Source organism: Papio anubis, chromosome 18 (genome assembly GCF_008728515.1).
Source record: "Papio anubis isolate 15944 chromosome 18, Panubis1.0, whole genome shotgun sequence".
NCBI lineage: Eukaryota > Metazoa > Chordata > Mammalia > Primates > Cercopithecidae > Papio > Papio anubis.
In genome coordinates, this window is record NC_044993.1 from 72,075,352 (window position 1) to 72,101,134 (window position 25,783).

A 25,783-nucleotide genomic window follows, 5' to 3' on the forward strand; every position below is an offset into this window, starting at 1 on the left:
AGCCATCCACCGGCCTCGGCCTCCCAAAGTGCTGGGATTACAGGCGTGAGCCACTGTGCTCACCCTTCATCTTTATTTCTCAAAAGCAAAGATACCCTTTATACCCTGTGCAAAAACCAAAACGCATCTGAAAATCAAAGAGCAAGCTATTGGCTGGGCAGGAAGGACAGCAGGCCAAAGCCCCGGCCCCAGGTCTGGGCTCCAGCACGGGTCCAGGAGGCCCAGACCAGCTGCCCCCGAGAGCGACAGGATACCCAGGTCCAGGACTTTCAGTCGGGACACAAACCCAGCAGTGGCAGGCCCTGCAAAGGCCTCGGGACACCCATCCTGCAGGGAGGGGAGCCTCACCTACGGAGACAGCCGTCCGGTCACTCGAAGAAGGGGACAGAGGGCCCAGAGGCCATTTCTGCCCATGGAGCTCTGGCACCCTAGCACCCATCCCTAGGTGCAACGGCTCTCACCTTCTCGATGATGTCCAGCAGACTGTTGAAGTGGTGTGTGTGGCAGCCCTCTGCCAGGTCCACCAGCAACTGGGTGGCCAGCTTTCGGACCTGATGGTCTTTATCCTCGGGGATGTGGGAGAGCTGAGAGATGACCACTGAGTTAATCAGCTCCTCCTGCACAGGCACAAGGGAGGCCAGTGAGCACCAGCCCAGCAAGAGCCACATCTCGTGACACTTCCAATTCCTCAGGAACCAACCCGGAACCAGCGGACATGTCCCTCAGGCCTTCAGGACAGCTGGGCAGGGAGCACAAGCCCCCGCTGAGCGTGACTCAGAGACCCCAGGGCCCTTTCCCAGGGATCCTGTCCAGTTCCTCGTTCAGAAGGCTGGTGAGCACCGCAGGGCGACCCGGCACAGGCACGGGGCCCACGACTCACAAGGAGCAGCCGAGGTGAGGCCCTGCCCTTCACCGTCACAGCTGAGAACCCCTCCCACGTGGTGCTGTGCGTGTGTGTGTAAGGGTGAGTGCGTGTGGTGTATGCATGCGTGGGCGTGGGCGTGTGTGCCTGTGCATGCATGTGTGAGTGTGCGTGTGTGTGTGCGTGCTGTGCTGGGGACAGCGTGAGTTTTCACAGAAGCAGGTAAAAAGTTCCACAGTAACAGAGACCAGGACAAGACCAGCCCTAATGAGAGAAGTCAGAGGACCCAGAGGAACTTCCAGGAGGCGGCCCTTAGCTCCATCAGATGGGAAGCGGGATTGCAATGCCCAGAAAAGGGCAATTCAAGGAGAGTGGAGGCTGGGGAGAGGAGCAGAGCGGGCAGCTCTCAGGAGGGCAGGACTGCGAGGCTGCAGGGAGGAGTGCGGTGGGAAGGGACAGTCTCGGAGCTAAGCTGCGCCTCCTGGGAAAGGGGTATGGCTGGCAGGCACACAAATGTCTCTCAAGGAAGGTGGGCCTGGGGCCACAGAGCTCCCAGAGGAGGCAGTGGAGAGGGAGAGCCCGCAGAGGAGAGAGACCAGGCAGGGCTGGCGATCAGGCCAGGTGCACAGGGTGAACGTCATGACAGAAACAGAAGACAACGTCCCCACGCGAGACTGACCTAAACGAACTTGAACAGAATTCTTAAGAGGCTCCTGTGTTCGGTGACAACCCGGCCGGAGCTCCCTGAGGGCGGGCACTGTGCCTTCCTTGCTACTTGGCCACGTGTCAAGGCCTGGCAGAGGCGCCCAGGACGAGCAAGCCAGCGAATGAACAGGGGTAAACAGACCACTCTGGGGGCTGCAGAGGGCCCGGTAGGACCGAAGTCCTAGGCAGAGCCCGGCTCTGTGGGAGCATGTACACAACGGAGACCGCCCACCCCGTGGAGAAAAAGCCTTGAGCCCCCAGGGCGGCTGCCCTGAACACGCACCTCGTAAAACTGCCTGTTGATGAGCAGCACAAAGGACAGCACATCCAGCACCTTGATGCGCACGGCGCCTCGGGACTCGCTCCTGTGGGACAGCAGCCTGCTGGGGCGGGTGGGGAGTGCCCGGCCACAGCCCCGCACCAGCCTGTCCGCCTGGCACAGGCCAGCCCGATTCTGGGTCCTCTCGCATCCAGGCACACAGGGCACAAAGCTCTGCCTCCCAGGACACGTCTCTCCAGACCACCCCCCATAGGAGGCAGCCCAGTGGCGTCACGAGAGGACCTCGTCCTGCTGGACTGGAAGGCAAGCTAGCACCTGCTCACCCAGAGCCGGGGCTCTCCAGAGGCAGAGACGGGGACCCTGCTCGTCGGGCATCCTGAGACCTGGCCCGGGTGGGCCCCAGACAGAGACAGGGCCAGGCTCCAGGTGCCAGGCAAGGCTGCAGAGGACTCCCTACCTGAAGAATCTCTCCATCAGCGCCTGCAGGTTCTGAATCCAGCCGTCCTTGGCCGGGTGAATGGACTGCGCTCTATAGGAGATCAGGTTCAGGAGGGAGGACTCCTGTCAAAAGAAAAGCTGGTGTTGCCCCTCTGCCCCTCCGGCGCTCGCCTTCTCCACACCGGGCTGCTGACTGAGAGGCCGGGTTGCTGTCAGAGCCCAGCTGCCTCACAGCCTGCAGCCCACAGACACAAAGGCACTCCTGGCAGTGGGGAAGACGTGCGTCCAAACCCATGGGAAAGCCTGGGTCCTAAGCTGAGTGTTCCTGGCAAAATGACTGCAGCCGCCTGGGAGCCACCGCACTCCACAGAGCCGGATGGAAGCTTCCTCCACACAGGTGGGAGGAAACTGATGATGGGTGGGCTGACACCGAGCTTGTTAGCAAACACACGCTCCGCCCGCCAGCGCCCAGCAGCCTCCCCTGCCCGAGTGCAGAAACCAGGAAAGCAGGCGCCCACCTGGCTTCTGAGGCTCAGAAAGCTGTACTTCACCCAGCACCCGGCCCCTCCTCACCAGCCCAAGCCCAAAGGCCCCACCCAGGAAGGGGTCTCACAGGCCGCTGGTCTGCACATCTCTCCACCAGTTCAAAGTATCTCTCCTGAGACCCGTGGAACTCATTCTGGTCACACAGCTCCTCCACCGTGGTCAGCAGGTCATGGACGATGGTCCTGAGCTCCGGGCTGTCCAAGGTCTGCAGTATCAGGAACCATGACACAGGCTGACTTCCACTCCCCGCGTGGACTCGGCACCAGAGGCCTCGCTACGCACCCGCCGCAGGGGGACGCCCTCAGCCCTCTCAGGCCGCTCTGGGCTACATGGGTTGAGACACCCCCCAGATCGTCTCCAGAGGCCACAGTAGCTGGGATGGCAGCTGCTGTTCCTGCCCGTACCCCACCCCCAGGGAATCCTGGCTGTGCTCACGCAGCTGGGCCACGGAAGCTCGGGCAGGAGGGCCAAGAGTAGCCACAACTACAAGCCTTTCTTGCCTCTCCCCGGTCCAGCCTCTTCTAGAAGCCCCAGGCTGCGGCCTCTGCCATTGCCACTCAGTGCGGCAAATCCCCTGGCCAGGGATCAGGGACAATGCTCTGGCCCAGCGACAGGCCCTGAGAGGACTTCAGTAACTGCTAAGTCCCAGCCTCCCTTCCGCTGCCTGGCTTTCTGTACATCGCCCACCCCAGGCTCTGGGAAAAGGCACAGTTTTGAGGCTGCTGGATACCAGCCTCGCCTCCCCAGGACCCCTGTGCTGATGAGCCTGTGTGGCTGTGGAGTCCTCCTTAAAGCTGCGGTTAGCAGACTCGACTAATGCGCTCCTCCAAAGTCACGCCAAAGCCACACTGGCATCCCTCTGGGAATTGTGCCGGGGCCCACTCAGGCCATGAAGACGGCCTGCAGGTCACTCTGCGGACTGTGGGCAACAGCGGCCCAGCCCCGGCTCACCTACTGCATATTCCTGTCTGGGGCCAAAATGGTGCAGCACGTCTGGAAAAATCAGATCTGTCTCCAGTGCAAGGTGGATGAGCACCACTGTGAATCACCAGAGAACACGGTTCCGGCAGTCTCTGTGGGACCACCAGAGATGGGGCCCAAGGTACCATCTTCCAAGTGGGCCAAGCCTGCCTGTCTGGGGTCCCAGTGCTCCCTGGAGCTCCTGCCCCCACCCCACCTGGAGCTGCTGAAGGAGCCGTTCGATGATGTTCAGCAGAATGTCCCACGTCACCACCTGCAGCTCCTTCCTATACTTCTTGATGAGCCTGGTGATGGACAGGACGATCTCATAGGACACCACCTCGTTCGGACATGCCATGGCCTGGAACATGAGCCCGGCCAGCACACAGGGTCACCGCTGCTTGCTCACTGTGGGACGCCCTCCCAGTCACCCTTGGAACCGGGAGTAGCACACCTGAGGCCACAGTGCCCACCACACATGCATCGGGGCCACAGAACAGCATGTGGGGCGCCCAGGAGGAGTTTCTACACGCTCCAGCACAGTCACGACCCAGACGGGGCCCCACCCCATGCCTGCCTGCAAAGTCCCTGACTCGGATAGACCAGCAACTGAATCCTGGGCACCCGGTGGGCCAGCCCAGCAGCACCTGAAAGCTGCCCTGAGTTCTGTTGCAAGCCGAGCACAAAGACAACATCTCCCGGCCCCCTCTACGGGAGGGGTGGAGCAGGGAGAGCAGAGGTGGAGCACAGAGAGCAGAGGATCAGGAGAGCCCTGTGACCCGCACCGCAGCCCGTCACTATAAAACCGGCACAGTGCGCTCGCCCCACCTTCCAGGGAGCTGTGAGCACCGACCGAGGACGGACACGAAAAGCACTCTGTCATCACAGGGCACGGAGACTGAAGCTATACCACCGGCATCTGTGCCAGGCGCCACCGCAGAGACAGGGCAAGATCAGCACTTGACAAAACAGCGCCGCCAACAGCAAGAGAACGGCCACCCCAGAGGCAGCACTCGCCCCTCCACTGACAACTCCAGAAGGTGCAACTCGCAAGATGTAAGGTTTGCTTGAGAATAAAGCCTTTGGGCCGGGTGCAGTGGCGCACGTCTATAATCTCAGCATTTTCGGAGGCCAAGGTGGGTGGATCACCTGAGCTCAGGAGTTCAAGACCAGCCTGACCAACATGGTGAAACCCCATCTCTACCAAAAATACAAAAACATTAGCCTTGGCCAGGCACAGTGGCTCACACCTGTAATCCCAGCACTTTGGGAGGTCGAGACTGGCGGATCACCTGAGGTCGGGAGTTCGAGACCAACACAGAGAAACCCTGTCTCTACTAAAAATACAAAATGAGCTGTGCATAGTGGCGCATGCCTGTAATCCCAGCTACTCAGGAGGCGGAGGTTGCACTGAGCCAAGATCCCACCATTACACTCCAGCCTGGGCAACAAGAGCGAAACTCTGTCTCAAAAAAAAAAAAAAAACCATTAGCCAGGCATTGTGGCAGGCACCTATAATCCCACCTCCTCAGGAGGCTGAGGCAGAACTGCTTGAACTGGGGAGGCAGAGGTTGCAGCGAGCCGAGATAGCGCCATTGTACTCCAGCCTGGACAACAAGAGTGAAACTCCGTCTCAAAAAAAAAAAGAGACAGAATAAAGTCTTTGCCCAGGCATGGGGGCTTACACCTGTAATCCCAGCACTTTGGAGGTCTGAGGTGGGCGGATCACTTGAAGTCAGGAATTCGACACCAGCCTGGCCAACATGGCGAAACCCAGTCTCTACTAAAAAACACAAAATTAGCCAGGCGTGGTGGCAGGCACCTGTAATCCCAGCTACTCAAGGAGGCTGAGACAACAGAATCACTTGAACCGGGAGGTGGAGATTGCAGTCAGCCAAGCAAAAAGAGCAGAGCTCCTTCTCAAAAAAAAACAAAAAAGACTAAAGCCTTCACAGGGCCCCAAACCTCACCCCCAGCTGCAAAGCAACTGCCTGGAAAGGCCTACTGCAGCCCCTGCAGCAGGACCCGGTGGGGTGGGTGGGCGGGCCTGAGGGGAGCTCTCCCGTTCCTGCCAGCTCATCGCACACGGAAACCGCCTTACCTGGTAAAATGATGGCAGCACCGATGTCGGCGAGTTCCTGAGAGAATACAGCCGGTGGGCTCCCCAGAGAGCCATGCCCACAAAAAACACGGCTCCTCTCAGCAGGGGCGCGTCCTCCATGTAGGCTCTGAAAGTGTTCCCCAGAGAGACAGAATGTGAGCAGGGCTCTGGCCAGGGTCCGCCGTGGACGTGTGAGGCTGCCGAGGCTCCTGCAGCAGCCCCAGAGGTCCCTCTGCTTGGCGGGCCGGAGCACCGCTGGGGAAGGGCAGGGAACAGAGGCCAGCAGTAACGCTCTCGTTCACTCTCACGCACAGGCGGCCCCCATCACTGCTGACCACGCTGTGAGCTACAGGTCATGCCAGGGACAGGAACGCGGCGAGAGGGATGGCCCACAGCCTCACAGTCTGGGGGAGACAGGCACCAGCCACACAGTCTCCCAGGTAAACGCAAAATCTCTTCCTCCAATCACAGCCAAGAAGAAAAGCCACAGCAAAAACTACTCAGGGAGGTAGGGGAGTTAGTGACCATGCTAAGACCTCAGGAAACAGACGAACTCGGCAAAGGTGGAAGAACCTGCTAGTAAGAGGAATCAGGGCATGCACAAGCCCTTGGTGGATGGGAGAAGGCAAGATGGAGGAAAGGAGAGATGCAGGGCTGAGGCAGGGCTGGGCCCCAGGGCTGGTTCCATGGATGGAGGGAAGGAAAGATGCAGGGCTGAGGCAGGGAGGCACGGCTGGGAGAGATGCAGGGCTGAGGCAGGGCTGGGAGAGATGCAGGGCTGAGGCAGGGCTGGGAGAGATGCAGGGCTGAGGCAGGGCTGGGCCCCAGGGCTGGTTCCATGGGAGGAGCTTGCACCCTGAGGGCACTGGGAGTCATCTGGCTTCCAGCAGAGGGTGACACAGACACATCTGTGTCAGAAAAAGGCCACTCGGGGGCTGCGTGGACTGGGCTTCAGGAGGCGCGGATGGATACAGGAGAGCAGGAGGAAGGGGATCTGGCGGCACAGGTGGGAGGCCAGGGTATGGGCAGAGCTGAGTCATCTCTCGGGGCTAAAGCAGCAGAAGTGGCCACAGTCTGGCTGTGGGGATGAGGACAAGGGCAGCGTCAAGGCCAAGACCTCGAGCCTCGCCTTGTAACAGGCTAGGCTGTGGGGGAGCGCGCTGGAGGAGGTCTGAGCGCAGGGTAGGCACTGAGCTGGGTGTGGATATTCTGTGGAACTGACAGAGGAAGGAGAGGACCGGGGCTCCCTCCTAGAAGTCATGGGCTTCGCTCTAGTGGCAGCCTCTGGAACAGCTGCCCAAAAGGACAAGGCCTCTCTAAGCCAGTGTGTGCCCAGCAAGGACACCAGGGCTGCCCTGAGGGCCGTGCTGGCCTCCGCCGCCCTGCGCCCCGCCCACCACACTCACCTGTCCTCCATGAGGTGGCACATGTTATAGATGGCACTGTGGCCCAGGTGGGTGCCAAGGAGGTTCCGCATCAGCTGCAAGACACGATGCACGTCAGGGGCTGGCAGGCACAAGCCCTGCCCGCAGCCCCAGTCCCTCTCCTGGCCCCACTTGGCTGCTGCCCTATAGCCACCCAAGGTCCAGCCAGCTCGCCACCATCTCCCAAAGACAGAGGCAGCAGGGTTCTCAAAATGCCACCAAAACCCTGACCTCAGCTCAACTGCCTGGGAAAATGACACTGGCTGTCCCTCAACAGGCCATTGTCTGGCCACCCCAAGAATCAGACAGCCATTCATGGGAGACAAGATGGCCCTTGTCCTGTCCATGTGCCCTCAGGAACCTTCCAGAGCAGTTTCAGAGACCCCACCTTCCAGCAAGGCTCGCAGAGCTCCTTGACATTGATGGTGCGGCACAGGGTGACGATGAACAGCGGGAGGCTCTCAGCCGGCAGGCAGTTGTAGCAGACCACGGCGTCCAGCACCTGCAGGGAGACCTGGTGGAGAGGGAGATGGCTCACGCCGGTCCTACCCCAGCTCCTCCCCACAGGAGAGGACACCCAGGCCTCCTTCCCACCTCCTCCAGCCTGTGCTGCCACCTCTCCCCACTGCCATAGCAGCCTTTCTCCAAGCCACCGGCCGAGCGGGCATGCGGGAAGCACCTGACATCCCTGTCACTTGGGTCATCGATGCTGTCATCCACCCTGAGCTACAACTCCACACGGAGGCGCCCGGCTCTCCTGACCTATATGGAGGACTCCTGGGACTCAGAGAGATCCAGCAGCTTGCCCAGGGCCACACAGCCAGCAGCTGGCACACAGGGCTCAATCCCCAGGCCCCAGCCTCCCAGAAACCAGGGTGAAATGGGCCAGCCCTGGGGAGGGGAGGCACTGACCTCTATGTCCACAGAGGACGCGGTCCGGACGCAGAGCAGGCAGATCATCCTGCAGGGAGCAGCAAGCTCAGTCCTGGCAGTGTGGCCTGGAGGTCCGAGCTGCCACGGGCTGTGCTTTAGTCACTCTGTGATGCCAATAACACACACGGCTCATCCTCCCTGGGGATCCCACCCACCCAAGCACACAAGTGCCTGCTGTGTGCCAGCCACTGTTCTCGGTGCTGGGTGTTCAGCGTGAGACAGAGGCCCGGCCCTCACAGATCTCATGCAACGTTCTGAACGAACAACAAAAAGATAACCAAGACATCAGGTGGTAGCTAAAAAGAAGACAGCTACATACTTTTCCTTTTTTTTTTTTTTTTTTTGAGACGGAGTGTCTTGCTCTGTCGCCCAGGCTGGGGTGCAGTGGCCGGAACTCAGCTCACTGCAAGCTCCGCCTCCCAGGTTTACGCCATTCTCCTACCTCAGCCTCCCGAGTAGCTGCGACTACAGGCGCCCGCCAACCCGCCCGGCTAGTTTTTTTTTTTGCATTTTTTAGTAGAGACGGGGTTTCACTGTGTTAGCCAGGATGGTCTCAATCTCCTGACCTTGTGATCCGCCCGTCTCGGCCTCCCAAACTGCTGGGATTACAGGCTTGAGCCACTGCGCCCGGCCTACTTTTTCTTTTTTTTTTTTTGAGACGGAGTTTCACCCAGGCTGGAGTGCAATGGCACGATCTCCGCTCACTGTAACCTCTGCCTTCCGGTTTCAAACGATTCTCCTGCCTCAGCCTTCCGAGTAGCTGGGATTACACACTCCCACCACCATGCCCGGCTAATTTTTGTATTTTTAGTAAAGACGGGGTTTCACCATGCTGGCCAGGCTGGTCTCGAACTCCTGACCTCATGATCTGCCTGCCTCGGCCTCCCAAAGTGCTGACATTACAGGCATGAGCCACTGTGCCCAGCCCAACCTCTATTTTTTTGGTGGTTTCAACAACTTTATTCACTGCGGAGCTGAACTTAGGACCATTATCAGAACAGGATCTCAATTATTTTCTTACTGAACCATCCTTGCGATGTACTCATCGAGGTAACAGCTGTTGAATTTGACCAAGTTCACCAGCACCAGAAGGAATTCCGAGGACAAGCCGACATCCATCCACTGCAGGACAAAGTCCGCTGCGGGAGAAACGGTGGTGGTTTGCGAGGATGCCGAATCTACATCTCCCACTCACCTCCACCTCCCCACGCAGGAGAGTGTGTCCAAACCCATCACTGCCAGAAATCACATCATCAGTCCCCCGGCAGCAACAGGCGGACCACGCACTGGGCCCGAAGAGGCTCAGGGGAGTCCAGGCAGGCCGGCTACACACGGACACTAGGATCTACCACCCCGGGGCTGCACAGAGGGTATGCGCCGAGGCGGCAGCAGGAGCGTGTGCCGTACACTCAGGGCCTGACCCAAGGCTGGTAGACGCCGACATCACCAGATTCCCGGGCGTTCCCCACCCCCACGAGAGCGCTGCTCGGAGGAGATGCGCGCACACTTGGCAGCCAGCCACGTCACCTCAGACAGTAAACCTGATGGTGGGCACCTGGCCGGCTTAACACGTGCCTCGGGGCCACTTGGGCCACGCAGATGAGCCCGGGTGCACGGAGCTGCATGGGCACACCCGCTACAGGCCATCCCTGAGAACTGCAGCCCCTCCCCAGCCCCAGGTCCTTCCCATCCCAGAAGCCTCACACCCAGTGCGGCGCCCACCCAGCTCTTCCTCCAAGTAGGTGATGTGCCTCCCGTTGTCTGTGAGGGCCTTAAAAACGTCCAGCCTCTCGTGGAGGTCTTCGTTGGAAGGGTAATCCTTGATGACCTTAAAGAAGAGGGCTCTGAGGACCCCCAAACGCTCGCCCTAAAGACAAAAGCCACAGGATCAGCAGAGCCGGCCAGCGTCTCCCACACAGCTGCCAAGAAGTCCCTGAAGTGCAGGGGCGCCTGGACTCCAGCCCTGGTCCCCTCTCCTTCCCACAGGAGCGCCCTGCAAGGGACAGATCTGCAGCATCAGTGGTGCTCAGTGCAGGGGGCTGGATGCACTGGCGGATGGGAAGCAACTGCTGTGTGTCAGGACCTGGCACAGCAGGTGGCACAGAGCAGGAGACGACACAGCTCCTGCCCGACCCCTGCACTCGGTCCAGGGCAGACAGCCTTGTGCTCACAGACTGAGGACAAAGCCTAAGTGGGGGAAGCCCCGGAGAGCCTGTGAGAGTGGACGGCCCTTCTGAGCAGCTGGGACATCAAGGAGTGGAAGTGGCCAACCAGGGGAGGCAGGAACACCAAGAGGCCTGGGTGTTCAGGGTCAGCCAAGACCAGCACAGCTGGAATGCAGTGAGCAGCGGAGTAGCCCCGAAAGCGTGCAAGGGCAAAACAACATGCAGCCCCACAGCAGCTGCCAGGTACGGTCTCCACACTCTGCGAGAACTGCCTCATGTGATCCCCAGAACATCCCATGAGAGGAAGGTGCAACACCATCTGTTTACAGGCGAGGAGGCAGTGTGCCCACCGTCATACAGACCTCATGACAACAGGAGACCCCACAGGCCGTCCAGCTCCAGAGCCCGTCGGCCCCTAGACCCTGTGCCCAGCCACTCACTGAGGCAGGAGTCCAAACACGGCCCAGCAGGGACAGGACAGTCAGTGGGTGGCCTGACGTCACCCATCCCAGCGTCACCCCGGGCCTTACCTGCCCCTGAATGATGGCCTTCAGCAGAGCCAGCACCGCGTGCCGGGCCTCCAGCGGCCGTTCTGGCTGCAACAGATCCGCAACCGCCTTCCAGAGTGCTTCCACTGCGTGCTGTCACCAGCAGAGGGGACAGCAGTGAGGATATGCTCTCCAAGAACCCTGGCCCCGGCAACTGGAACAGTGCCGTGAGCAAAGGACGGGGTGGAACAACGGGGGCTTGTGACTTAGAGCCCCACCTCTAAAGCTCGTATCTCCTGTGTCTCCCGCAGCCTGAGATGACCACAGGCTTGGTATGAGGAATGGCTCAGAGCTGCCTCAAACCCCAGCAGGTCCCTTTAACCCCCACCAGGTGACAGACTGGGGCTGAGAGGAGAGCAGCAGGCCAGGGCAGCGATCCTGGCCTCACCTGGACCAGCAGGGAGTCCCACTAGAGCTGCCGGAACGCTGACAGGAAGTCATGGGACAGTCTCAGAACCACAAGCGCACACTGAGCCCTAGGCCTGCAGCTGACCCAGAATCCCTGCTTGTGGCTTTCCTCTAGTGAACACGCCAGCATGGGGTCCTCGACCCCACACCCTTGCCCAGCCTCTGCTGCCTGCCTGCCCTGCTGAGAAAGAGTGCCATGTGGCCTGCTGAAATCTGCCTCCTCTAACTGCCACCCAGCCTGTGGGGTGCTCATCCCTGCTCCCTAAAGCTGCCAGAATCAGTCTCACTCGGCAGGGGTTTGGGCTGGCTCTCACCACTTTCCCTTCTCCACATTAACCACCAGCCACGGCTTTCAGACCACGGGCTCACTCCTGGCCTTACTCCTCTAAGGAGGGCAACGAAAATGGCCATATTCTGGCCAAGTGCAGTGGCTCACGCCTGTAATCTCTGCACTTCGGGTGGCAGAGGGGAGAGGGTCGCATCAGCCAGGAGTTTCAGACCAGCCTGCGCGACACAGTGAGACCCTGTCACGACAAAAAAATATAAAACTTTGCCAGGTGTGGTGCTGCACGCCTGTAGTCCCAGCTACCTGAGCGGCTAAAGTAGGAGGATCGCGTGAGCCTGGCAGGTTGAGGCTGCAGTGAGCCATGATTGTGCCACTGCACCCCAGCCTGGGTGACACAGTGAGACCTTGTCTCTAACCAAATAACAAAATGGCCGTGTTCTTTTAAACATCATCTGACCAACATCCCAATCAATTCAAGACAACTGGCACTCTCACCTCCTTTGTCTATTGACAATACTCCTGCAGTTGCAACCTCAGCTGCAAAGATGCGCGGACACAGGCCCCGGGACCATCCCAGCCTCGGAGGCCTATTCATCTACTCACAGGCTGCCCCAGGCCCACACAAACAACTCTCAGAACAGGACGCAGGACGCTTATTCCTTTTTTGTTGTTTTTTGAGATGAAGTCTTGCTCTGTTGCCCAGCCTGCAGTGCAATGGCACAATCTCAGCTCACCGCAACCTCTGCCTCCTGAGTTTAAGCGATTCTCCTCCCTCAGCCTCCCGAGTAGCTCGGATTACAGGTGCCCGATACCACGCCCAGTTAATTTTTGTATCTTTTCTAGAAACGGGGTTTTGCCATATTGGCCAGGCTGGTCTCGAACTCCTGACCTCAGGTGATCCACCCACCTTGGCCTCCCAAAGTGCTGGGATTACAGGCGTGAGCTACTGCGCCTGGCCAAGGACACCTATTCTTTACACTTATCCTTGCTAACGTGCGGCCAGCATGTTTCAGATGAGCTGCTGCAGAGGTAGCAATCACTCTCCTCTTAGCAGATCTCAGCATGGGAGGTCCAGGTCTTCTCACTACTTTCCCACACACAAATGCTGGGCAAGGCAAGGGCAGAGCCCTCAGGTGCTCCACCAGCAACCTGCACTCCCAAAATGACCACTTCCTGTCCCGTCCCCAGGTCATCAGGAAAGTACGGCAATGTCTGCCCAAAATAAAAACTTCTACGTCCATGACGTCGACCAATACCACTGACCAGTCACCCTCCCAAAGTGGCACCAAGCCCAGCGTGCCTAGGATTGTTCTCTGTGGAACGAACCCTTTCTTGATTTTTCTTGGCCTGAACTTATAATAGGAGAGGGCGAGTGAGCATGCACTTCCATCAGCCACTACAAACTCTTCCAGGCATCGCCACACCTGGCTTCTTTTTTAGTATAGACGGGGTTTCACCAGGTTGGCCAGGCTGGTCTCAAACTCCTGACCTCGTGATCCACCCGCCTCGGCCTCCGAAAGTGCTGGGATTAGAGGTGTGAGCCCCCGCACCCTCTTTCTGGTGTTGCTAGAAAAGCCCAATCCCTTTGCTCCCCACTTCCACACTTGATTGGTCCCTCAAGGTTGTATTCAGGGCATTCCCAGTAGCTTCCCCATCACTATGACGAAAGCTAAATTTCCCTACAACAGTGCAAGTCGGCCGGGCGCGGTGGCTCACGCCTGTAATCCCAACACTCTGGGAGGCCAAGGCAGATGGTTCATGAGGTCAGGAGTTCGAGACCAGCCTGGCCAACATGGTAAAACCCCATCTCTACTAAAAATACAAAATGTAGCTGGGCGTGGTGGCGCATGCCTGTAATCCCAGCTACTTGGGAGGCTGAGGCAGGAGAATTGCTTGAACCCGGGAGGCGGAGGTTGCAGTGAGCTGAGATTGTGCCAGCCTGGGCGAAAGAGCAAGACTCCATCTCAAAAAAAAAAAAAAAAGTGCAAACCAGATCATCAGCAGTTAGCTGTCAACCATACTCCTAAAAAAAGCAAACTCAGGCTCTGAACAGTCTATGTGCCTCTCTCTAGTAGTTCAACTGGACAAACCTACCTCTTCAAATTTCTTGGTTTTTGCGACTTCACAAATCTGCCCTATCATCCGGATGCGATTGCTGAGGCCGCATTCCACACTCAGCTCCTGGAGAGAAATGAAAGAAGAAACAGGGGCCAGCGGTCAGGCCACGGTTTCCTAAACTGCAAGTCACAAACCACCTAAAGGCTCCCACTGCATTTTCCAGACTACAGATTAAAACAGATCTTTCTGAAATCAAGATTCACCTGACCGGGCGCGCTGCGTCACGCCTGTAATCCCTGAAGTTTGAGAGGCCGAGGTGGGTAGATCACCTGAGGTCAGGAGTTTGAGACCAGCCTGGCCAACATGATGAAATCCTGTCTCTAGTAAAAATACAAAAAATTGGCCAGGCACGGTGGCTCAAGCCTGTAATCCCAGCACTTTGGGAGGCCGAGGCCGGCGGATCACGAGGTCAGGAGATCGAGACCATCCTGGCTAACGCGGTGAAACCCCGTCTCTACTAAAAAATACAAAAAATTAGCCGGGCGAGGTGGCGGGCGCCTGTAGTCCCAGCTACTCGGGAGGCTGAGGCAGGAGAATGGCATAAACCCGGGAGGCGGAGCTTGCAGTGAGCTGAGATCTGGCCACTGCACTCCACCCTGGGCGACAGAGCGAGACTCCGCAGCTACTCAGGAGGTTGAGGCAGGAGAATCCCTTGAATCCGGGAGGCGGAGGTTGCAGTGAGCTGAGATCGCGCCACAACACTCCAGCCTGGGTGACAAGAGCGAAACTCGGTCTCAAAAAAAAGATTTACCAACGGGATTTACTGCTCCATCCCGAGGAGCTGAGAATGTGCAAATTTTTTTTCACAACTGCAAATGTTGTATTGAGATAAAACATAACATGAAATACAATTTTAAACTGTAAAAATTTTTTTTCAGACGGAGTTTCGCTCTTCTTCCCCAGGTTGGAGTACAGTGGCGCAATCACGGCTCACTGCAACCTCCAACTCCCAGGTTCAAGCAATTCTCCTGTCTCAGCCTCCTGAGTAGCTGGAATTACAGGTGCCCGCCACTACGGCAGGCTAACTTTTGGTATTTTTAGTGGAGATGGGGTTTCACCATGTTGGCCAGGCTGGTCTCAAACTCCTGACCTCAGCTGATCCACACGCCTCAGCCTCCCAAAGTGCTGGGATGAACAGGCATGAGCCACTGCGCCCGGCCCAAATGGACTATATTTTATTCATCAGTTGATGAAAGTTTTAGTTGTTTCTAAGTAGAAAACTTTAAAGTGCAAAAATTCAGCATTTACTCATGGGCAAAACACAATGCCTGACATACGTGACAAAGACACAAGCACACATAAAACATAAGGACCTAGCCCGGGTGCAATGGCCTGTAATCCCAACACTTTGGGAGGCCGAGGCGGGCAGATCACCTGAGGTCGGGAGTTCGAGACCAGCCTGGCCAAGATGGTGAAACTCCGTCTCTACTAAAAATACAAAAATTAGATGGGTGTGATGGCATGTGTCTGTAGTCCCAGCTACTCGGGAGGGTGAGGCAGGAGAATCACTTGAAACTGGGAGGCGGAGTAGCAGCGAGCAGAGATTGTGCCATACACTCCAGCTGGGGCAACAGAGCAAGAATTCATCTCAAAAAAAAAAAAAAACAAAAACAGCCAAGCCTGGTGGCAGGTGCCTGTAGTCCCAACTACTCAGGAGGCTGCGTTAGGAGAATCGCTTGAACCCTGGAGGCGGAGGTTGCAGCGAACAGAAATCATGCCACTGCACTCCAGCCTGGGCAACAGAGTGAGACTCAGTCTCAAAAAAATAAAATACAGAACCCACTTCTGCCAGGAACTCACATGTTATCATTTAACACCTGGCCACATCCTTACCCGTGGAGATGATGACTCTCAGGCCTCATCGATAAAATGGGCTTTCTTTCCTCAATATCTGAATCATCACTCAAGTGTGCCTGAACCAGGTCACCAAGATCCTGACTTTCCAAGTCTCCTGAGGAAGGACATATCAGCCTCCAAGTACTGGAGACAGCTTTCCTGTGCAGACAGTCGCCAGCAACCCATCTCAGGACCTGGTGCAGGTGCAGCACCACAGAACCTGGTGCAAGACAAAACCCAACCTTCCCTACACTTCCCTGTAGCCCAGCAAAGACACAGGCAGCTCACTCACTCTCAGGATTTCCGCGGTGATGATAAATTCCGTCTGTTTGCCCTCTGCAGACCTGGGATTTGGCCTCGGTGTTCCCAGTCCAAACAGAATCCTAAACTTCTCCTTCAAGCCTGAATCTTTGCTTGTTGGTTTGGCCATGGTGGGCCAGGACGCACCAGAAAACCCCTCTGTGCAAACGAAACAGGCACGGGGACATCTGAGCAACAGCTCTGCCCACCTTCCCCACCTCGGACCTCCAGCCGTCAGGACCCTGGGCCTCTGGTGGGCATAACCTTTCCTCCCACAATCCCTGGGATAACTCAACTACAGCCCAGCTGAACAGGTCGCAAACAGGCACCTAGGAAAGCCAGGGAGACACCAGGCCTGGTCTGGGGAGCTCTCTGCTCAGACGCTGCCGCCCGCCCCGCCCGACTCAGTGCACGGGTTAGGATGGCCGCCGCGCAGTCCTGGGAGCCCGGATGTTTGCCGTCTCTCCTCTCCCCATGTGGAGCAGCAGCTGTCACGGAGCCGAGTGCAGCGGAGACCCGCTCGCACCCGCCATGACTTAAAACTAAGGGATGCTCGGAGCTCCGGAGTCGGGTTGCAGCGGGCGCGGGTGAGGGCCCGGGACCCGGACACTGCGGGGTCCGCCTCTCTAAGCCGCTGCCCCGCTGCCCCGCTGCCCCGTGGGGACTGGGGCACACTGCGGCACAGGCCACTCACCCCTCGCCGCGCCACCGCGCGCCGGGCCGCCCCGACGCGGAGAAAGGCGAACCCCCCTGGCCCCTGGACGCTGCCGGAAGCGCGACCCGCACTTCCGGCAGCGGTGCCGCGCGGAGGGCCGCCACGGAGCTTCCTGGGAGTTGTAGTTCTGGGCAGCCCTCTAGCGGAAAGGCCGGCGATCCTTGCGTCACGTGACGGGGGCCGCGTGGGCCGCCGGGATGTGTAGTCCGCAGGAGTCCGGCATGAACGCCTTGAGCGCGAGGATGCTGACGCGGAACCGGAGCCTGGGACCCGGGGCTGGGCCGCGGGGGTGTGGGGAGGAGCCCGCGCCTCCCCGGAGGGGAGAAGCTGCAGCAGGTAGCGCCGCGCCCTAACCGGAGCATGGGAGGAAGCGGGATAGGGGCTGCAGGCTGGAGTCCCGGGCCGCCTCCTCCTGCAGCTGCGCGGGCAGGGGCTGCAAGGGCTGCGAACGGTTCCCACGTGCGGCCCTGCGTTCCCACCTTGCCCCCTTTCCCCAAAGGTTGCGGTCCGCAGTGGCTGGGTTTCGGACGCTCTGCTCCGCTGCCCACTTTCGCCCCGAGCAAGAAAACGCTTCCCGGCCGGGCGCGGTGGCTCACGCCTGTAATGACAGCACTTTGGGAGGCCGAGGCAGGCGGATCACGAGGTCAGGAAATCGAGACCATCCTGGCTAACATGGTGAAACCCCGTCTCTACAAAAAAAAAAAAAAACCAAAACTAGAAAAAATTAGGCGGACGTGGTGGCAGGCGCCTGTAGTCCCAGCTACACAGGAGGCTGAGGCAGGAGGATGGCGTGAACCCGGGAGGTGGAGGTTGCAGTGAGCCGAGATTGCACCACTGCACTCCAGCCTGGGCGACAGAGCCAGACTCCGTCTCAAAAAAAAAAAAAAAAAAAAGGAAAAGAAAACGCTTCCCTTCCCACCAGCCTGCCCGGGACTCTCCACTCCAGGCTCTGTGGGTCCCATCCCCGCCCTCCTGCAATGAACTTGCTTCCCTCAGAGAGGCTGGGTGCCAAGAACACACCCAGCCAGAAGCCTGCTCCCTCAGCTCGAGGGTGCCTCTTAGGGAAAACAGGAAAGGGCATGGCAGTCATATTTATCCTGCAGCCGTTGAGGACCTGCTGAGGACCAAGCACTGCAGTGAGCAGTGAGGAACACGACAGGGCCCCTGCGCTAGTCCCGCGGGGACTTCCACAGAATTGGCCAGAGGGGGATTCTGATAGGCACCCAGGGACCCCAGGGATAGTCCAGACGATGGCAGGAGGAACTGGTGCAGCTGGGAGCAGTAAGGCGGTGATGCCAGCCAGGGTGGCAGGAGCTTTGATGCCAGGATAGAGTTCGGAGTTAGGAGGTTTCGTTTGTTTGTTTGTTTTGAGACAGAGTCTCACTTTGTCACCCAGGCTGGAGTGCAGTGGCGTGATCTCAGCTCACCGCAACCTCCACCTTCCAGGCTCAAGCAGTTCTCCTGCCTCAGCCTCCCAAGTAGCTGAGACGATAGGCCTCTGCCACCGCAGCCGGCTAACTTTTGTATTTTTAGTAGAGATGGGGTTTTGCCATATTGGCCAGGCTGGTCTCGAACTCCTGACCTCAAGTGATCCACCCACCTCGGCCTCCCAAAGTGCTGGGATTACAAGCTTGGACCACCGCGCCCGGCCGGCCAGGAATTTTTAAAAGGGAGTGACACAACCCAATGTGGGTGTTAACAGATTGTCTCTGGCACAGTATAGAGGATGTATTGGGGGCACTATGGTATTGGCTGTTGTTAGAGTCCTCATGAGCTAACGTGGACCTTGTCAGGGTCGCTGGCATAAGGAGGGCCCACATATCCCAGACTGCAGAGGGCAGAGCGCCCCAAGTGTGTTAGATGATGGACAGTTGTGGCATGAACGAGGGAAGGGTAAGCTAGCAGGCGGGACGGCACCCCTACCCTCCCTTCACCTGTGGCCCCACCAGAGGGACTGGCTGGTGCTTTTTGCAGAAGCAAGGAAAAGCCACAGCCCCGTGAAGCGTCGGCGGAAAGCACAGAGACTGTGTGTGGCCTATGAGGGCTCGGACAGTGAGAAAGGTGAGAAGGCTGAGCCCCTCAAAGTGCCAGTCTGGGAGCCCCAGGACTGGCAGCAACAGCTGGTCAACATCCGTGCCATGAGAAGCAAAAAGGACGCACCTGTGGACCATCTGGGGGTCGAGCACTGCTATGACTCCAGTGCCCCCCCAAAGGTAGGCAGGGGCCCCATCTGCCCAGGTGACCCCCGCTCTTAGCAAGATACTTGTTTTCTCTCTACCCGGTGGCTCTTGGCTGGCACCTTCCCCTGCAGACAGCACCTTTGGAGGATGTACACCCGGTGCCCCAGAGCACTGGGCAGTGTCGCCTGCATCACTGTAGCCACTCAGCAGGTCAGGACACCGGTGGCTTAGGGCCTCATGCTAGAACTTCTGCCCAATGCAGGCGTGACCTGGGCTTTGCGTGATATCGGGGAGGAAGAGTTCCTTTTGCTTCACAGTCCCAGGGCCTGGAACCTTAGACCAAGCTGAGTTCTAATCCCTATTCTACTACCAGGTGACTTGGATACAGGCCTCTCTGAGCCTCAGTTTGCTTGTCTGTAAAATGGGTAGTATGGGCCAGGCATAGTGATTCATGCCTGGAATCCCAGCACTTCAGGAGGCCGAGGCAGGTGGATCACCTGAGGTCAGGAGTTCGAGACCAGCCTGGCCAATGTGGCAAAACCCCGTCTCTACTAAAAATACAAAAATTAGCCGGGTATGGTGGCAGGTGCCTATAATCCCAGCTACTTGGGAGGCTGAGGCAGGAGAATCGCTTGAACCCAGGGGTTGGAAGTTGCAGTGAGCCAAGATCACACCACTTCACTCCTGCTTGGGTGAAAGAGTAAGACTCCATCTCCAAAAAAAAAAATTGTTTTTAATGGGTAGTGTGATCATTCACAAAGCAATCAATAGTAGTGGCCAATGGCTGTTCAGTAGTGATGGGCCAGATATGATTGTTTTGGGGTTTTTTTTGAGACCAAGTTTTGCTCTTGTTGCCCAGGCTGGAGTGCAGTGGCGAAATCTCAGCTCACCGCAACCTCCGCCTCCTGGGTTCAAGCGATTCTCCTGCCTCAGACTCCTGAGTAGCTGGGATTACAAGTGCCCGCTACCACACCCAGCTAATTTTTGTATTTTTAGTAGAGACAGGGTTTCACCATGTTGGTCAGGCTGGTCTTAAACTCCTGACCTCAGGTGATCCGCCTGCCTTGGCCTCCCGAAGTGCTGGGATGACGGGCGCAAGCCACCGCGCCCGGCCACATACGATTCTAAGCACTGAGACAATTCATTTAAGCTTCACATTGCTCCAGTGAGTCGGGTACTATTTTTGTCGTGGTGTTGTAGGTGACCAAACACACCCAAACCAGACCTCCCTACCCCATAGGGGGAGGCTGATGCCCCATATGTGGCCCAGGGTAACAAACGAGGGTACGTAGAGGGTGTGAGGGGAGCCTGGCCCAGGGAATCACCCAGGACCCACCGCCACCCTGGTCCCTGTCGCGGCACAAGCAGGTGCGCAGGTACCAGGTGCTGCTGTCACTGATGCTCTCCAGCCAGACCAAAGACCAGGTGACGGCGGGCGCCATGCAGCGACTGCGGGCGCAGGGCCTGACGGTGGACAGCATCCTGCAGACAGATGATGCCACGCTGGGCAAGCTCATCTACCCCGTCGGTTTCTGGAGGGTGAGCCCTGCCTGTGGTAACCGGGGCCGGGTGGCCTGAGAGAGACCTCGGAAGGCTGAGAGGGGTGGCGGCAGTGCAGGAGGTGAGGGTCAACCATCTCAGGCTCGGGGGTCCCCCTGGAGCCCCCATCCCAGGCCATGGGGTCCTGGGGCCTGACGCCCAGTCCCAGCAGCTCCTTGGCCTTCCTGTTCGCATCCTCCCTTCCTTCCTCTGCCTCCCTACCTCACCGCCTGCCCGCCCTTCCTCACCGCCAAGACTGCCTGCCCACCCGCCTTTCCCTTTGTTTACTGCTAGCCTCCCCTGGGGTGTCACCCCTCCTGTCCAGAGCCCCTCACCCTCCAGGAGCCCTGGGGAGGCCTGCTCCCCAACCCCGCCGAGCACTGGATGGTGGTGGGCGGATCTGTTGAAAGCAGCTTAGTGGGTGGGGCCACTTCCCCTTGGCACCCGTGTGGGCCGCAGTTTCTCAGATGGGTTTTAAATAACCCTCTCCACTCAGGCACAGGATGGGAACCACCCGGCAGGCCTAGCAGCTGGTGGGGAAGCCCCAGCTCCAGCCCTCCTTCCTGAAGGCGCAGGTGCAGCTAAGCCCCACTTCTGGGAGCGGCTGGCCTGCTTGGACTGGCCGGGGTGCTGGCAGGGAATGACGGGCCGGGGAACCCAAGACAGACCCTACACACGTGTCATTGGCCCACACGGGTGGGAGGAGGGGGTCAGGCCTGCCTTGGGCCTCCCTGCTGCCTCCACTTGTTCCTGCCTCCTGGAGGGCGGGGGCTGAGCTCGCACATGTCCTCAGCAGGTGCAGTTAGCTCTGGCCACCTGTGGGTCTCCCGGGGGCTGCGTCCTCCCCCGTCGGGCTATGCCCCTGCCTCCAAGGCTGAACCCACCCCTGTCTTTCAGAGCAAGGTGAAATACATCAAGCAGACCAGCACCATCCTGCAGCAGCGCTATGGCGGGGACATCCCAGCCTCCGTGGCTGAGCTGGTGGCACTGCCGGGCGTTGGGCCCAAGATGGCACACCTGGCTATGGCTGTGGCCTGGGGCACTGTGTCAGGCATTGGTGAGTGGTGCACACCCCCAGGAGGACAGGACTGGCTCCGGCCCACTGGCTGCTCTGGGATTCCCCACATCCTTTTGACCTGTGACTCCACCCAGCCCATAGGGTCAGAAAGGTGCTCCCAGGGCTGAGCCAAGCCAGCCCCACTCAGAGACAGGCGCTGGGGCAGGAGCTCGCATGGGCTGGGCGCCTGCTCTGTGCGGGACTCTGAGAGAGGCCCCGGAGCTAGACTCCATCTGTGCTGTATTCAGGAGAGATGTGGAGCAGGGAATTCCCCACTCGTGGGGTGGAAACACTGATGGTTGTGCAGGGCGCTGCTGGGGCCTGGCCTGGGCCCAGGACCCCTGGGAAGGCCCCCAAGGTCATCCTTCAGTTGAGAGCTGCAGGGCAAGGTGGGGTGAGCCAGGCCGAGAGGAGGAAGTGTGTTCCCAGCAGAAGGAACAGCATCTGCAAAACCGTGATTCGAGAGACAGGGCCAGGAGCAGTAAGTTCTGGAATGAGATGAGGGCAGAGCGGGGAGGTGAGGGCTGAGGAGGGAGGGGGAAGAGTGTCCCCTCAGCAGGCGGGGTGGGGAGGGAGGTGCTGGGGGGAGAAAGGGGAAGGGTGGGGAGGGAGGTGCTAGGGGGATGGGGGGAGGGTAGGGAGGGAGGCGCTGCGGGGAGGGCCCCCCTTAAATCCTTTTCCCAGGTCCTGGTGTCTCTTCCTGGCACCAGAGGCTTCTTGGCAGTTGGGTAAAGACAGACCCTTGGGTTTGGGGTGGGGTTGCCTCATCCTCGGCTTTGCCCAGAGAATTTGGGGCTCCTAAGGCCACACGCAGCCGGGCCCAGCCAGTCCAGAAACCAGGGCTTGGCCCTGCCCTCTGTGTGCCCCCATCCCAGGCCCCTGTGGGACTCTTGCAGGGGCCTGTGCTATGGGGGGCCTTCCAGCACTTTCTGGTGGGCAAGAGGGCCATCAGGGGCTGAGGGCCACGGTTCTGAGCAAGGGGGCCACCCGGTGAGGCTGAAGGGCTGCAGCAGCCCGAGAGAGCCAGAGCCAGGCCAGGTGCGCCAGGGCAGGGCCTCCTCCCCACCGAAGCTCCCAGCGCCACCACCTGCCAGCCTCTCAACGGACACTTGAGCTTATCTGGGCGGCTGTCCTCAGCTGCCCGTGTCCCTGGGGTGCTGCATCGTGGTTGGGCAGGGCTGTGGGGGAAGGTCGCTGCCCGCAGCCAGGCAGGGAACGGGCTTTGGGAGTAGCAGGCACAAGAGACAGGCGCGCAGGAAGACCTCCCTCTCCAGGTGTCTGTGGGCCTGACCACCTGCAAGGAGACCCCAGGGCTGCCTCCTGGGGGTTCCCAGAAAGAGAAACACTGTCAATTAAAATGTCAGAGCTGGCTGGGGACGAGGGCTCAAGCCTGTAATCCCAGCACTTTGGAAGGCTGAGGTGGGTGGATCACCAGAGGTCAAGAGTTTGAGATCAGCCTGGCCAACATGGTGAAACCTCGTCTGTACCAAAAATACAAAAATTAGCCGGGCGTGGCCAGGCGCGGTGGCTCACGCCTGTAATCCCAGCACTTTGGAAGGCTGAGGCGGGCAGATCATGAGGTCAGGTGATTGAGACCATGGTGAAACCCCGTCTTTACTAAAAATACAATAAATTAGCCGGGCTCGGTGGTGGGCACCTGTAGTCCCAGCTACTTGGGAGGCTGAGGCAGGAGAATGGCGTGAACCCAGGAGGCGGAGCTTGCAGTGAACCAAGATGACGCCACTGCACTCCAGCCTGGGCAACAGAGCGAGACTCGGTCTCAAAAAAGACAAAAAAAAAGATCAGCCGGGCGTGGTGGCAAGAGCCTGTAATTCCAGCTCCTCAGGAGGCTGAGGCAGGAGAACTGCTTGAAACCCAGAGACAAAAGTTGCAGTGAGCCAAGATCGCGCCACTGTCTTTATCCAGCCTGGGCGGCAGAGCAAGACTCCCTCTGAAAAAAAAAAAAAAGCCACAGCCATAGATTGCTGGCTGCAGTCCCAGCTCTGCACCTCCCGGCTGAGTGACTCTGGGCCAGGCACCTGGCTTCTCTAAGCTCTGGCCACAAAGTGGGTGAAGCAGTCCTCCTCATTCACTGTCCGGGTGGGCAGGAGGCCCATACATTGTGACGTGTCCTGACACAGCTTTGGGTATCCTAAGAAGCATGGCCACTTCCGTGTTACAGAGGAGGAAACTGAGGCTCAGAGCCCCAAGGATGTGGCCTCTCAGGCCTTGTGGTCTCCCTACACCCTCAGACACCTTTTTCCAGGCGGCAGCAAAGGAGCTGGTGCAGGACTTGGCTTTCTCTTTGGCAAACACTGAAGGAGCAGGCAGGGCTGGGGCTGGGGCTGGGGCCGCAGCTGGCAGGGGCCACCGGGTGGGAGAAGGGAGCCCGATGAGCAGGCACCTGGGGTGACCAGCTGAGGGGAGCAGGAGCCAGATCCCAGGTGGACAGCAGCTGCGGCCGGCCGGGCCAGGGTCCCACTCTGTTCCTGACCGCTGCAGTGGCAGGTGCTGGGTCTGCAGGCAGTGACCTCATGCCGGCCTGCTGGGCAGAGCTGTTGCCACCCAGCCTGGTGCCCAGAGCCAGTGCTTATGCCAGGAGGGGCCTCAGGCCACAGGAGACAGACAGGGAAGCGTGGATGAGCCCTCCTGGGCCGGGACCTCCTTCCTTGGGAGGCTGAGGGCTGAGAGGTGCTTCGGAGTCGGGATCCTGCCAGGCCTCACAAGGTCCTTGGGCATCTGTAGGACCTTGTGAGGACTTACTGAACTGGCCAGTCTCTCCGGTAGGGTCTGGCCCCCAGCAAGTGTTTGTCCAAGTGAGCTGTCGCTGTTATTGTGGGAAATAGAGCTCGAAGCAGAGCCGAGTCATCCACCCCCAAGCCCTGCACGGAGCAGAGACCCCACCACCCACACACCCATCTGGCACCAGGGTTGGTGGGAATGGGTCAGCCCAGAGCACAGCCCTCCCTCCCCGGCCAGGCTGGCTCAGGTGATGGGAGGGAGGCCTGCACCCCAACAGAGGGCTCAGCCCCTGCCCCAGCACCTCAGGGGCAGCCAAGATGGTCAGATGTAGGCTTGCAGCCAGGGCTTTGTGGTTCTAATCTCCAACTGGAGGGCCACGGGGGTGGTGGCAGACTCGCCTCTGGGCAGGGAGTGCACGGGCTGGGCGGGTGGAGTGTGCCCATTCACCCCACTTGCCTCTCCGCAGCAGTGGACACGCACGTGCACAGAATCGCCAACCGGCTGAGGTGGACCAAGAAGGCAACCAAGTCCCCAGAGGAGACCCGCGCCGCCCTGGAGGAGTGGCTGCCCAGGTATGAGTATGTGGGGGGCTTCCTGGCAGAGAAAAGCTCACCCTGCCCTCCCTCTGTCTGCACTGACCCAGCCCCCACCCCCACAGGGAGCTGTGGCACGAGATCAATGGACTCCTGGTGGGCTTCGGCCAGCAGACCTGTCTGCCTGTGCGCCCTCGCTGCCAGGCCTGCCTCAACCAAGCCCTGTGCCCGGCTGCCCAGGGTCTCTGATGGCCGAGCAGCTCCCGCCTCGGTGCTGCTGTGGCCACAGTCTGTGAAGTGGCTTTACGCTTCAGGAAGCCACGCCTGTCGAATAAAGCTTTGGGCTGTTTGCAGATGGGATCTGGCTGATGTCTGTCCCTGAGGGGGCAGGGCGCCTGGGAATCACATACAAGTGTGTGTGCGTGCACACCCATGCTCGCGTGTCTGGAGCAGGGCTGCCTGGGAGGCCGGCTGGGGACGTGACAGTCTTTGCTCAGTACTCAGGGAGGAGAAGGGCGTGTGCGTGAACCTGGGAGGGAGGAAGTGGGGAGAGCCAGCTGCAGCCGGCTGCTGGAAGTCCACTGGGGAAGCAGTCCGAGGCAGCTGGCTGAGGACCCTGGCCCCTCATGCTAGCCATCGCCGGCTCCCAGCTTCCCAGCCTGGACACCACCAGCTCCTGAACTTCAGTGACCTCAAAGCGCAGCCTCTGCCCAGTCCCACCCCCTGTTACAGAGCTACCCGCCCTTGAAAGGGACATTGGGGACCCAGGCAGGGTGCCATAGGCTACAAGGCTTGACCTGTGATTGCTAGAGGTCGCAAGTTGAATTGGGCAAAGGGTGGCCCATGGGGGTGTTGTGTGAAGCCAGATGGCTTCACAGGGAAGATGAAGGTGGGAGGCTGAGTCTGCCGAATAGAGAGATGGTCCTGGGCCCAGGATGTGCCACACAGCACGGGGTCCCATGGGGTCCGGTGGGGGAGAGGGAGCAGGGCTGGGAGCAGATGGATGCAGGGCAGGGGCTCAGGAACGAGACCCAGTTTCCAGCTGCTGAGACCCAGGCAGGGGGCTCCCTGGAACAGCCTCATCCCTCCACTCCCCTCACCCCGTGG

The 25,783-nt window shown here is 59.2% G+C and overlaps 2 protein-coding genes across 24 annotated transcripts in view; one reads left to right on the forward strand and one right to left on the reverse strand.

Moving 5' to 3' along the window:
* The window catches only part of TSC2 (TSC complex subunit 2), a 40,693-nt gene extending 23,919 nt beyond the window's left edge, over positions 1-16,774 (reverse strand). For 6 of the 17 annotated variants that reach the window (XM_009195705.4, XM_009195706.4, XM_009195704.4 and 3 more), the window contains exons 1-15: positions 16,605-16,707; positions 15,903-16,069; positions 13,751-13,837; positions 10,945-11,055; positions 9,954-10,116; positions 9,271-9,388; positions 8,229-8,277; positions 7,705-7,830; positions 7,299-7,372; positions 5,893-6,019; positions 4,009-4,152; positions 2,899-3,036; positions 2,305-2,408; positions 1,851-1,932; positions 462-617 (exon numbers count right to left, since the gene is read on the reverse strand). In XM_009195705.4, coding sequence (XP_009193969.2) covers positions 462-617; positions 1,851-1,932; positions 2,305-2,408; positions 2,899-3,036; positions 4,009-4,152; positions 5,893-6,019; positions 7,299-7,372; positions 7,705-7,830; positions 8,229-8,277; positions 9,271-9,388; positions 9,954-10,116; positions 10,945-11,055; positions 13,751-13,837; positions 15,903-16,040 — 1,617 coding nt within the window. In that variant the 5' untranslated portion in view covers positions 16,041-16,069; positions 16,605-16,707. The other 11 variants (XM_003916364.3, XM_009195707.4, XM_003916365.3 and 8 more) reach the window with 7 other exon arrangements.
* A 32-nt stretch (positions 16,775-16,806) lies between these two features.
* Positions 16,807-25,034, forward strand: NTHL1 (nth like DNA glycosylase 1). 7 transcript variants are annotated; one of them, XM_031658586.1, is made up of 7 exons: positions 16,815-16,961; positions 17,125-17,268; positions 18,600-18,838; positions 20,171-20,344; positions 21,242-21,401; positions 24,613-24,715; positions 24,802-25,034. In XM_031658586.1, the coding sequence occupies exons 1-7, from the start codon at positions 16,823-16,825 to the stop codon at positions 24,923-24,925; spliced, it is 1,083 nt and encodes a 360-aa protein (XP_031514446.1). In that variant the 5' UTR covers positions 16,815-16,822; the 3' UTR covers positions 24,926-25,034. The 7 variants fall into 7 exon arrangements, with proteins under 7 accessions (XP_003916412.1, XP_009193976.1, XP_009193979.1 ...); XM_009195709.4 differs by having other exon boundaries at positions 16,817-16,961; positions 24,610-24,715; XM_031658585.1 differs by having other exon boundaries at positions 16,818-16,961; positions 20,174-20,344; positions 24,610-24,715; positions 24,802-25,029.
* The last annotated feature ends 749 nt before the right edge of the window (positions 25,035-25,783 follow it).